The following is a 13,215-nucleotide window of genomic DNA, read 5'->3' on the forward strand; positions in this document are numbered from 1 at the left end:
TTTTTTTTTTTTTTTTTTTTTTTTTTTTTTTTTTTTTTTTTTTTTTTCTCTCCTGTATATCTTCTGCCCACACTCCAGCTCAGTAGGTGGCGGTAATGCACCTTACAGTTGGTCTGCCAACCGCCATAAAACAATACTAGAAGAAGAAGAAGAAGCCTTGGTGGTAAGCCTGTGTGACACTCCTCCTGCTAAACAGGCATTTCACTGCAATCCTTCTCCTGCTGCAGGTAGGCAGAGCTCGGCTGCTCAGGAGCTTCAGTTTTATGTTGTGACGGATTTATTCAGGCAGTTCGTTTGAACCGAGTCCACATTCATGTTGTTTTTACAGCTTCCTGATTGTTATAAGAGTTTTGTGCCAAAACTGTAAAAGTTCATGAAGTTAGAAATATCGAAAGCAAGTTATTTTACATACTGGTTAGTTTATAGGATTATTTGCTTCTGCAAAAACACGTTAAAGTGATTTTGCAACAGCACAACCTTTAAATTGACCACATTTAAGAGTTTTACAAGCAGTCATTGCCAGTTTTTATTGGGCAGAATGCCAGTGATTGCATACAACTGCACATTTTAGTTTGCATGAACCTTAAATATAATAATTTGGTTTCTTTGTGCTGTTTTTAACAAATCTAATTATCCTCTAGAGGTGAACTATGCTCTTTCCTCTCAGCTTCAAAATGAACAGCTTAGTTAATTAGAATACCCTATAAATTATAAATTTCAGATATATCTGATGCAGCCAATTGATACTAAGGAAAAACAAAAATGTAATTTTTATTCCAGTGTTTAATTTGTCTCCCCCCCCCCCCCATTTTAATTAACAGATGAGACTTCCGCTTCGCTCCTTTTGCATCTTCAGTAGTTTTTTTTGTCGGAGTCGAACAGCAGCAGCTCAGAGGCGAGGCCTGAGTGGAGCAGCGATGCGTCTGGTGCAGTTTCGCCGTCACAGCGATGGAGATGGCGTCAGGGTGGGAGTGGAGCAAGGCGAGGGGCTCGGCGTGGTGGATCTGAAGGCGTTCGACCCCTCCATGCCTTCCACAGTGCGAGAGCTGCTGGAGCTGGGAGACAAAGGTCTAGAGTGTGCACAGAGGTACCAAACAGTTTAACGTTGGGCGTCATTTTCTTTAAGCTTCCTCTTCTTCTCAACATAATTGTTTTTCTAATCAGAATCCGTCTGTTTTTAATTAATATTTTTAAATGCGGTCTTCTCAGAGCCTTGGAGTCCGGTCAGTGTCTGGTGGACAGATCAACCATCCAGCTGCTGTCTCCTATTCTGGCCCCAGAGAAGGTGGTGTGTGTGGGTATGAACTATAAGGACCACTGTCTGGAGCAAAATGCCCCCATCCCAAATGAACCGATCATCTTCAGCAAGTTTCCCAGCGCCATCACGGGCCCGTACCATGACATTATGCTGCCTCCAGAGAGCCAGGTGAGAGGAAGCAGACATCGCTGTTTGAACTGAACGAAATATTATTCTGGAAGCACTCGGTGGGGAACTGTGAGCTGCCATCTTAATAATCAATACTCCTGAACTTTGGAGGTTAAACTGACTGTTCAGTGAAAAACGCACGGAAAAAGACTGAAGCGAGTTCCTCTCATATTACCAGAATACCAGTCCAACTTCATATGCAGTGGAACCTGCATCATTTCTGATCTGTTTTTGTTGAAGAAATAAACTTTATGGTTGCATATTAAACTTAAAAAAAACATTAGGTTATTAAAAAAAATCCACTTTTTTTATTTTTAAGAGACCGTGTCAGTACAGTTGGCTACAAAATAAACAAGTATGTAATATTGAGCGTATGTTTTCAGAAGATACAGCAAAACCAAACAAATCCTTTTTAAAAGAGAAATAATTTAGTCAGTTTGAGTTTATATCTGTCAAAAAATATTCATCGCAATTTCACATATTGTACTTACCAATATTAAATAGCCCAAACAAATATTCTGCATTGTGCTTTAATAACATATGAAGAGAAAGCGAGCCTGTGATCGGAAGGTCGCCAGTTCAACTCCCCGGACTGATGATAAAAACATGGGTGGGAAAGGTGAAGCACCCTGCCTTTACCCTCATTTGCCCCACTGTGGACCCCTTGAGCAAGGCTCTTAACCCTCCAGCTGTTCCCTGGGCACCTGACATGGCAGCCCTCTGCTCCACATGTGTGGTGGGAAAAATGCAGAGAATTAATTTCTCCCCCCAAAAAAGTTATATTAAAAACATGCAAGCAAACAATTCCTAACACTCTTTTATTCAAACATTAGAAAATTTCTTACTTGAAAATAAAAAAGTTCTACTCAAATAAATTCAACACGAGTTTAGTGAAACTAAATATTTTGCTCAGAAGTTATACAATTGTAGCTGATCTGGACTGTAACGATCACAGGTGGCCACCAGGTGGCACTGTGGTACAAATACAACTACAGCCTTATTGTGGTTTATTAACTAAACGTTGATAGTAGAAGATTGTATTTGTAAATAGTTTTTTAGAACTTCAGTGAGCTTTAAAGAGAATACTTTTTGGTTTTACAGAGAAATGATAGATTTCTTCATGGAATACGGGCTCAGCAGGTCAGAGAATGTCAAATACAAAAGGAGTACATTTTTATTTTATTGTTTTGTGCAGAGAAGTGAAAGAAAAATGGGACTCGTACTAAAATTTTTAAATAAAAATGCATTAAATACTATGTTTTATTGCTCAGCAGTTCTACTTATCACCAAACAGACTTTTTGTTCTCCCATCAAAATCATAAAAAGGTCATGCAAATGCTCAGGTTCTTGTTTTGATTTCCTACGTGGATCTGCAGAACAGATTTGTTGTTCTTTGTGAAGGCTGATGGCAGGTCTGTCAATCCTGTAGCTGTCTCGGTTCTTCTCGTCAAGGCTTCAGTTTCTGGGAAGATGTAAAGTCCACTTTCAGGACTTTGATGGATCAAACAGCTGAGGTTGTGGACAGGGTTGTGTTGTTTCTGCAACAACCACATCCTTTAAATTGTAAAGTGGCATGTAAACAGGTGTCTCACGCACCAGGGAAATTAACACTGTGGAGGGAAAAAGAACTTCTTAAACATTTAGATGAGAAAAATGTAAACACTTTTAAAACATCTCCCTCAAGTCCCAGTACAGTGAAATAACACTACGGTACTCTATAAAAGTGCAAGACCAACAAAGCTCCATCACCTCTTTTATCTGTCGTCTGGTCATGCAGGCAACAGATCCAGGAGAGAAACCCAGACTTCCCTCTCCCCAGCTCTTCCTGGGGGACACAAAGGGTGTTCCCAGTAGATAATCCCTCCAGTGAGTTCTGAATCTTCCCCCGGGGTCTCTTACCTGCGAGACGTGCTTGGAAAACCTCCAAATGGAGTCGTCTAGGAAGCATCTTAATCAGATGCTCGACCCAACTGACTCATTCCGATGCGACAACGCAGCGGTTCTGCTCCGAGTTCCCCCAGAACGACGGAGCGTCTCATCTGATCTCAAAGGCTGAGCCACTCTGTGAAGGAAGCTCAGTTCAAGTGGTTCTTGTTCTTTCGGTCCTGATGACCGTAGGTGAGGGTTGGAAGGTAGACAGACCAGCAAATTGAGAGCTTTGCCTTTCGACTCACCTCTTTTTTTTCACTATGACTGACCGAAGCAATGCCCTCATTACTGAGGATGAAACCCCAATCGGTCAATCCATCTCTCGTCCCATCCTACCATCACTAGTGAACAAGATGCTCGGATACTTGAAGTCCTTCCCCCGACTTTATTGGACCATCGAGGACTGTTCTGTCCTGGACGGCAGCATCGACACCAATGTGAAGCTACGGTCGTAAATATTTCTGGTTTTTCCAGAGGAGGCACAGCAGGCGGCACTAAGATCTGGTGTTCTGTGGACGGTTTAAAACGATGAACAGTTTTCACAAAGAACAGAGCAGTTAGTATTTACATTTTTTTACGCAACGTGCGAGAAGTTAGGCTTTACTAAAATCCCCTCCAAGCTGCTAAAACTCAAGCGATCCAGTGGTGGTTTCTCTTCAACAACAGCTCCCAGAAACTTTTAACTTTTTTTTTTTTTTAATGGATAAAAATGTATGTTTGCTCCGAAGTTTCTCCCGCTGTGATCGACCATACAGTTTAGATTTGAGGGCGGCAGCGTCAGTCTTCATGATGCTTTATTTATTTTTTCATGTTCGAGTATGCAATCTGGCAGATACAGACCGTCAGGAATCTGTTTTGTGAGGAAAGTCCGATATTCAATCAGTGAGTGTGGTGCACGAATCCAGCCAGCTCAATTTATAAATCATCTCCACGAGGGAGCAAATATTGAGAGCTGAGCTGGAGTCAACAATCAGCATTCTGATGTAGCTGTTATCTACCAGCTGCACGGAGCTGGTCTTATTTAAACCCTGACAAATGGAGCCCAGTGTTCATTCTGCTATTGATGTGCACGTGGCGTTATCATGCAAACATCTTCTAACCTCTTGTGGTCTTCCAGCTACCGTCCCACCAGGTAAATATTGCAACAGTCTGTGTCAAAGTTTATGTCCACAAGCAGCAAAGAATCCACGTTTGACCTGCGTCACTGACCGAGTCGTGCATGTTTCCAGTGAACATGGAGGCAAAGACCAGAACCGTTTCAATAATTTGCTCTGAGCAGAACAAACTGTACTGATAGTAAAATATGTTTCATGCATCTTCAAAAAAAACCTGTGGCAAAAAATACCACTGTTAGTGTCACCACTCGGGGCTTAGGTGGAATTATGTCCGACTTGTGTATTTAATGAAAATGTGACGGGCAGAAGACAGTTCATGAACCAACAATGCTCTGAACACAAACCAGTCTGCCTACATACAGAATAACAGACAAGAAACGGAGGGTTTTAAAGGCGACCGTGACAAAACTCTAAAGTATTGGGCGATTGAACCAGAGAAGGCAATAAAATAAAAAAATATATACTGGTTTGTTTTGTAAAACTTTACAATCGGATATATTTGTAACATGCAAGGGTGTTGGGCTTGATTAGAAAAGTTGTATCCATCAAGCACAATGGGTCACGGTTCATAATTTTTTCTCAAACTCAACAAAACTTAAAAAAAAAAAAAAACCAACCACTTGACAGTTTGTTTCCATAATATTTCTATAGTGTGTATAAAGATTTACATTGTAGCCAACTTTACAGTAATACCAGTTATAAGGTGCTTTACATCAATAAAACAGATTATAAAATTCAGCATTAAAACAAAAACAATTGTCCTAAACACATTTTGAGAGCAGGTAGATTAGAAACACTCGGCGCTGTCCATCCTGACTTCAAGAAGAAAACTGGTCCACGTCTGGAACCTTAAGGAAAACAAGTCGTCTCTGGTTCTAAGATGAAAGCGACGAACCAGGAGGCCGTGGTTCCAAGACCTTGTGGGTCTAAAGGAGCGTTGGAGGGTTAAGAGGCTGATTGTTCAAATGTTTGACGACCAGGAGTTTGAACAGTTATTTTACAGGAAGTCAGTGTAGAGGTGAGCGCAGAGGTGTTGGTGAGAAGTCGAGGTCTGTAGGAAATCTCACATTCCTGGAACTGAAGTTTGTACAGTTGATGCATGCGTTAATCTTCGTGGAGTGGACTTTTAGTCTGGGGTACACAGGTACACATTTGGTGCTTCATCTTCTGTTTGACTCCAGGAGGTGGACTGGGAGGTGGAGCTGGCCTTTGTAATCGGACGAAGAGGAAAACTCATCAAGGTGAGCGTCTCTTCCTTCTGATCTGCACTCGTGAAGCATCTTGGAAGCCACTTCCTCCCCTCTTGTTAACCAGGAGGAAGACGCTCTCTCCCACGTGGCCGGGTTCACCGTGGCCAACGACGTCAGCGCGCGTGACTGGCAGATGAAGCGCAACGGGAAGCAGTGGCTGCTGTCGAAAACATTCGACAGCTTCTGCCCTCTCGGACCTGCTTTAGTAACAACTGACGCTGTGAAAGGTGAGAGGAAACGAGAAGGCAGAGGGGGAGGAGTGAGGCAGTCTGGTGATTCATGCAATTAACTGTGATTGCAGCGTCACAGACGAGCTACAATTAGAGGGAAAAACACGGTTCTCCAAACGTGTTCCACACGTGTGACAAGAAAAACAACCAGGCTCAAAGCAAAGCTGGAATAGTTTGTGTTTTAGCAACAAAACATCTAAACATGTGATCATAGACGTAAGTGAAGTTCAGCTGTAATTTCCAATTAGGCAAACTGATTCAAGTTTCTTCTGCTGCTCCCTACGGTGGCCCTGAGGTGTAAATGAACAACACTTGAAAAAAAACAGAATTCCATTAAGCCAAAGTGGAAGTGGCTGGAATCATATTTGGGGAAAAAAAAAATAAAAAAAAAAAATAAAAAATGGAATTAAGTGGTGATTAAAAAAAAAAATATTTATTAACAACATAAAACAACAGAACAATGTACAGTAACAAGTTCAGTAACATATGTGTTTTTTTAATTTTTTTAATTTTGGATTCTCAATTAAAAAAAGAACTGAATAAATTAGTACACCGACACCACACCTGTCATGAGAGTTTGTATTTGTATCTTGTTACTGTACAGAACTGTGTTGTTCTGTTGTTTTATTTTGTTAATAAAAAAAAAACAAAAAACACACGTTTGGATTAATTTCATTCAGTTTATTCAAATGTAATTCCATTTTTTCGAAAGTGTTTTTATTTATTTATTATTATTTAATTTAGTTTTTTGAAATGTAAATTCATTTTTCTCAAATATAATTTCGGCCACTTCCGCTTCGGCTTAATGTAATTCAGCTTTTTCAAATGTAATTCAGTTTTTTTTTTCAAATGTAAAACCATTTTTTCAAATGTTTTAAAAACATTTTTTTTTTTATTTAATTTCATTTATTGAAATGTAATTCCATTTTTTCAAATGTTCATTTACACTTCTGGGCCACCGTACTTGTCACTCCTATGGAAAACCTCAACATCTTCAGCTCTAGCCAAATTGATCAAGCAAGCAAAGTTCATGCTCGATAATCCAGGTAAGAAAATCCATCAATGTTCAGTCAGGTCATCTGGACAGTTTCTGTTTTTGTTGAGACGTTTCGTCCTCCATCCGAAGGGCTTCATCAGGCTGAGGAGTCGCAAACAAACTGTTTTCCCCACTAAGCAGTGCACTCCTACAGTGGACCAACCAGTTTGTTGGTGATGAGATGGTTTTGTCTCTCAAAAAAAAAAAAAAACAAAAAAGAAAACTGTCCAGATGATCTGACTGAACATTGTTGGATTTTCTATCTGGATTATTGAGCATGAACTTTGGTGTCTTGTACCAGTTTGGCAGTGGCTGCCTGGGAGGAGAGGACAGCCCCAGAAACCATCTTATCACCAGCAAACTGGTTGGTCCACTGCAGGAGTGCACTGCTTAGTGGGGAAAACTGTTTGGATGGAGGGTGAAACGTCTCAACAAAACAAAGAAACTGTCCAGATGACCTGACTGAACATTGTTGTTCAAGCCAGGCCCAAAAATGATCTGAGAGCACCAGAACCAAAGTTTTGAACCAAACCGTAAATAACAAGCTGCATAGAATGAGTTAGAGCGGTTTTAAAGTGGGGGACCGGTCCCCTGGGGGGTCACCAGGGGGGCCTCAGAAAGCTGGAGAGAAGATAAAAAAAAAAAGAAGTAATAATAATAATAAAAATTGCACACTAGGGCAATTTGTATCTGTCATTTCCAGATAAACACGCTTGAGAAAGAGGTTAGATTTCTTTTGTTTTGTTCTGGTCAACAGTTTGTTGAAAAGTTGTTTTTTTCAGTGGGAATATAATCCAGTGTTTAAAACATGTTAACATTTTAATGCTCAGCAGCTGTAATAATTAATTTAATATAGTGAATACAAGTTAAAACATTCTAAAAGTTGACGTTTCTTTACATATTTTGTAACATTGTTTGTGGGTTTGTGAGGGGAGTCTTGGCCAGAAAGGGGGGGGGGGGGTGGTAATAGCATGGAAAAGTTTGGGAACCCCTGAGTTAAAAGTATCACTAATTGCACACTATTTGCATAGTATTGCATACTAATACGTAAAACTAGTTTCAGCTGTAAAGGAGAGTACAACTTGTTAATGTGGTCACTTCATTATCAACAGACTTTAAAGTGTGCCCCCCCCCCCCCCCCCCACTGCCGTCTCCTCAATTATTTATTCTGTTTACAATACTCCGCATCAATTTATGCTAATGTGCTAAATTTCAGTGCCACTTCATTGTTTAACAGCATCAAGTTCCACCATTTCAAACAGTTTTAATACCTCTCCTGCATGATGTTTAGACCCTCACAACCTGGGCATCCGCTGTCTTGTTAACGGAGAGACCGTCCAGAGCAGCAACACGGACCAGATGATCTTCAAGACGGCAGCGCTGATCGCGTGGGTCTCAAAGTAAGTCGGTTTGGAAGTCTTTAGCAGGTGCAGATTAAGATTTTGAGCCTCGAACTTCACCGTCAACCACACAGCGACTCTTTGAGCTGGTGCAGTTTGCTCACATTTAAATATTTAATGCATGAATTTGCAAATCCACCTGCCCATATTTATGTAAATAACTGCCAGGGCAAGAACTGATGGGGCTAAAAGATGTGCCGTGATTTGATTGTCACGTGTCTGTTTAAAAATGATCAAAACAAATTCAATGAATGCACAAATGAAAGCAAAAGCCCTCCTTTTATTACAGACTGAGCTGAAATTTCATGCTTCAGCTTAGACTTCTCATTAGTGGCACTCTTTCTTGTAAACTGTCCAACCGACTGGAACGTTCCTGATCAGATTTAAAATATTGGAACAATGAAGTCTCTCTTTCCTCTTCCTGGATTATTGGCGACAATGCCCAGCTCGCCACAGTTTACTAAACCTACATGTAGTAGATTTCACCGTAGTTATATTTTTGTTGTCTAGTCTGAACTTGGAAATATTGCGATCTGAAGAAAGTAAATCAGTATTATTTAACGTGAAAGCTGCACGTTTGTAGTCGTTTTGATGATGCCATTCCTTCTGGTTTCTTTCCTTCCTTAAGGTTTGTGACTTTAACTCCAGGAGATGTTTTCCTGACCGGTACTCCTCCAGGTGTGGGCGTTTTCAGAAATCCTCCCATCTTTCTCAAGGTGATTCATGCACGACACCAACCCAACAGAATGTTATGAATCCACTTTTTCTTTATTTAAAAATGACCTGAATGACCACAACCCCCTGAACTGATTGTACACACTGATTTATTAAATCACACATTCAAAGAGTGTTTGGGCAGAAAATAAGGGACATTATCTCGTTTAAACCATCCCTAAAGTCAGGCGGGTTAAGATCACAAAGATGTGTAGATCCTGTTAAATTCTTGACCTGAACTCAGAACTTTGTTTAAATTTCAAGATTGTTGATTCAAAAATTCTTGAGGATTTTATTGCAACCAAGACAGTTCAATAAAAATATTAAAACATCAGCACCTTTCTAGTTTAACATTTCAGTTTTAACAGACTAAAAATACACCTTTTGGCTTAGCAGTTGTGAATATTTGAGTCATTTGTGATAAATGAAGCTCCTTCTGAAACATGAAACTTGAAAACTGATAATTTCTACGATTGCCAGTGGATTAAAACTCATTGTGCTAATGAGATTTTTTTTCTCTCCCCCCCCCCCCCAGAGAGGAGACGTGGTGGAGTGTCAGATCGACCAGTTGGGCTCCATCATCAACAAAGTCGTTTGAAGCCCAAAACGACGACATCAGCTCTTTGATAAACTGCGTTTCTGTCCTCTCAATGATCAAAACCAGCCGGGATAATACAAACGCCCACATGTTGGTTGTTGTTTTATTTAGACGACCAATGAGGAGGAAAACGTGGTATTTTTACTACATGGAACTATGTAATTAGTGACTCAACCTACTGACTCAGAGAGCGCATCCATCAGCAGCCACCCCCTCGTTCAACACAAGCCTTGAACTTCTCAGCTTATCGTAGCACACATTAATAAAACGTAATTCCAGTCAGCTTTTTATTATATTTTTTACTAACTTGGGGGATTATTCTCATATAAAGACAGACGATTGCTCGTAATGAAAGGATTAGATAAAGAAAATTATACTGCCTGAGGGAAATTTCTTACTTTGAATTATGATTTTATATTAGCAAAAAACCACAGAAGCCTTATTTTTAGTGAAAAAGTCCAGTAATAATTGTATCTGTACGGTGTTTCAGAAATGTGAAGAGGCGAACTTTAATATTTAGGTCTGACCATTAAATCTCCAGGGATGTATAAAAAAGATAAGACGCAGGATTGGGTGGCAGTAAAAGGAACAGATTTAAGCAACAATTATTGAAAATGTAATAAAAACGAGGTTCGTTACCGACACAACGTTAAATGATCCTCAAGGCAGAATTATTAGAACAGGTAGACGTTTCTTGGATATTTTAGTGTTTAGATTTTGAATTTAAACAAACAGTTATACAACTACAGGAAACTTTCGTGATTTGAATTTAAAAACTCACTGCCAAATAAATGTTACAAAAGCTTTTATGTTGTCTCTTTCATGCACCTGAGCAGCTTCTCCATCATCAGTGTTTGCTTTTATACTTTTCAGCTGTGAGCAGCTAATTTCATGTAGGACTTTTGTAGAAAAATCAATCAGAAGCTCAAACAGATTTCAAAATCAAAGTCTACTTTAAGATGATTACCAGATCTGTTGCTGTTCAAAGTCAAACCTGCTCCAGGTTTTGTGAAGAGCTGTGAGTTTTCAGGATGTCCAGCTTGGACACCAGGTGGCAATAACATCTCGTTAAGAGCTGCTGCAGCTTTGTGCTCCACTGGAAGGTGAGGAACAGCCGCACTGACTCCACAAACAGCAGCTGCACAGAAAAACTCAACGCCTGCCAAAAAACGTCCCCATCATAACGAGGCATCGATTTGTCTCCTGGTGGTGATGTCCAAAGGTCCGCGTCAACAAGACTCCAGAGGTCTGACTCAGCAGAGGGTGATCGACATTCAGAAGAGCTGCTGCAACGAGCTGCGTGGTCAGATATCTAATAGATGCTGTAAAAACGGTGCTTGGGCACGAGTTGTATTTATCAAAAGAGAACACGTGTTTATTGTCAGCTTGATTATTATTTGTCTTGACATGTTTTACATGCAACAAACAAAACGTGAGCTGCTCCCATCACAATAAAGTCCCAACAGCTGATTACAGAGACTTTGTAATCCTCTCCTGCAGAATTTTGCTAATTCTGTTACCGTAACCAACGTAAAATCACTGTTACATCATTAAAAAAGGAAAAATAAAATGATGAACGGAAAGACAAGCGCCTTAACTCCTCGTGGGTCTTTCTTTTTCAAAATGAACAAAGGCTTCGTGACACGAACAGAAAACGAGGTCAGTTTTTGCAACAGAACAAAGCAGAGACGAGGCCTTGAGTCATACTTAACTGCATTAATTGTAGAGATACTGAGAGATGAAGCGGTGCAGTTTCTCTCTGTTCTCTGACAACTGGAACAAAGGACTAACACCCAGGAAGTTGCCTCCCGTTTGACGCTTCTCCACAAGGACCTGAAAAACAATGAGTGTAAATTTAGCAACATTAGAGGACACTCCAACAACAGCTCTTTTTGTTTGATAACCTGTTTTTGAACATTAAGAGGATTCAGCTTTTTTTTTTGCATGAGGCTGAATAAAAAACTGAAATAACAGTAAAACTTTTCACATTACCTCAAAATTTGATAAAGGAAACAAAGCTCAGTTCAGTAAGTAAGACCTGGAATAACGAGGCGAACTGAAGGAGACAAACGTCAGGCTGAGCAGTCCTTTCTTTTATTTCACTGTTACAGAGCAGAGTCCATACATCCATTATCTTCACCCGCTTCTTCCATTTTGGGTCACGGGGGTCGCCGGTGCCCATGTCCAGCAATCACTGTGCGAGGGGCGGGGTACACCCTGGACGGGTCGCAAGTCCATAACAGGGCCACATAGAGACAAACGAGACAAACAACCATTCACTCTCTCACTAAGAGCAGAGTCACATCTCTGATTTGACTTATAGGTCTTTAGTTACCACGCCTGCTCGACATGAGACACCAAAGACGAGGCTGATGACTGATAACCTCGATAACAAAGCTAATAACTGACTCAAGGGATCTTTGCAGATATATGGGTCAATGATGCTCTATTTTTAAAGGAATCGACTCCCAACCAGCAGCAGAGACTGAAGGGGACAAACAGTCAAGCTGATTTAAAAGGCAGCACGCATGGGATTTGAACGGAAATGCTCATTTGTGAATAAAATAATCTGCATCTTTGCACTTTTCTTCTAAAGTCTTCCTTTTACATTACCATATTTTCCTGGCTATAAGTCTCACCTTTTTGCCTAATTTGCATACCCTGTGACTTACACGCCGAAGCGACTTATTTATGTTTTTTCCCATATTTTTAAATCAATTTTTGGCTGAGATATGACCGTTTTTACTCATTCTGACATGGAAAATATTGAACACTACCATTTTCAGCCGCTAGATGGCACTTGAGTAGTATGGCATGCCGTTGTGTCATGTAATAGGCAAAAGTGGCTATTAATGACGCAAGCGGCTTGCTAGACTGCCACCTTCTTCCAGCTCTGGGATCATGCCTATGCCTATCATCATATGTCCCACCACGCTCTCTGAGGTCAGCAGACCAGATGCTTCTCTCAGTCCCAGAAACCCGTCGTAAGCTCAGAGGTGACAGGGCTTTCTCTGTTGCAGGTCCACGACTGTGGAATGAGTTGCCACTGAGTGTCCGGCAGGCTCCCACACTCTCAGTCTTTAAGTCTCGCTTGAAGACCCACTTCTATTCGCTTGCCTTTAACACGGTGTGATTTGTTTTGGTCCGGTCTGTTCTCTACTCTGTTGGCCATTTTAGTTAGCTTCTGCTGCTATTTGTATCTGTATTTCTATTTTATGTTTTCCTGTCTGCTGTGCATGTTTGGTTCTTTTGTACAGCACTTTGGTTGGCCTTGTTGCTGTTTTAAGTGCTATATAAATGAATTGGTATGGTATGGTATGGTATGGTATGCCTGGAGCAACCGTCAAATCAGCTTCATTTCGCTGCGTTGCCCTGGCAAAATGAAGCTGATTTGACCATTGAAGTGCATTTATTAAGTAAAAGTTCAACTGAGACATACCTGTGCTATAATGTCAAGCAAACAAATAACTGTTTTAGGTGCTTATCTTGTTAAATTTTGAAGAAATGTGCAGCGTTC

At 40.5% G+C, this 13,215-nt stretch overlaps 2 protein-coding genes across 2 annotated transcripts in view; one reads left to right on the plus strand and one right to left on the minus strand.

The window, feature by feature from the left end:
- Window positions 1-193: 193 nt before the first annotated feature.
- On the plus strand, window positions 194-10,377 carry fahd2a (fumarylacetoacetate hydrolase domain containing 2A). Its single transcript, XM_037680287.1, has 8 exons — window positions 194-227; window positions 822-1,087; window positions 1,210-1,426; window positions 5,652-5,711; window positions 5,785-5,947; window positions 8,278-8,386; window positions 9,015-9,102; window positions 9,636-10,377. Exons 2-8 carry the CDS (start codon window positions 822-824, stop codon window positions 9,696-9,698), a joined length of 966 nt encoding a protein of 321 aa, XP_037536215.1. The 5' UTR covers window positions 194-227; the 3' UTR covers window positions 9,699-10,377.
- A 1,037-nt stretch (window positions 10,378-11,414) lies between these two features.
- Window positions 11,415-13,215, minus strand: part of gpat2 (glycerol-3-phosphate acyltransferase 2, mitochondrial) — a 55,530-nt gene continuing 53,729 nt past the window's right edge. Inside the window, exon 23 of the mRNA XM_037680288.1 lies at window positions 11,415-11,531. Coding sequence (XP_037536216.1) covers window positions 11,415-11,531 — 117 coding nt within the window. The remainder of the gene's footprint in view (window positions 11,532-13,215) is intronic.

This window comes from Nematolebias whitei, chromosome 8 (genome assembly GCF_014905685.2).
Source record: "Nematolebias whitei isolate Nwh7 chromosome 8, NemWhi1, whole genome shotgun sequence".
NCBI lineage: Eukaryota > Metazoa > Chordata > Actinopteri > Cyprinodontiformes > Rivulidae > Nematolebias > Nematolebias whitei.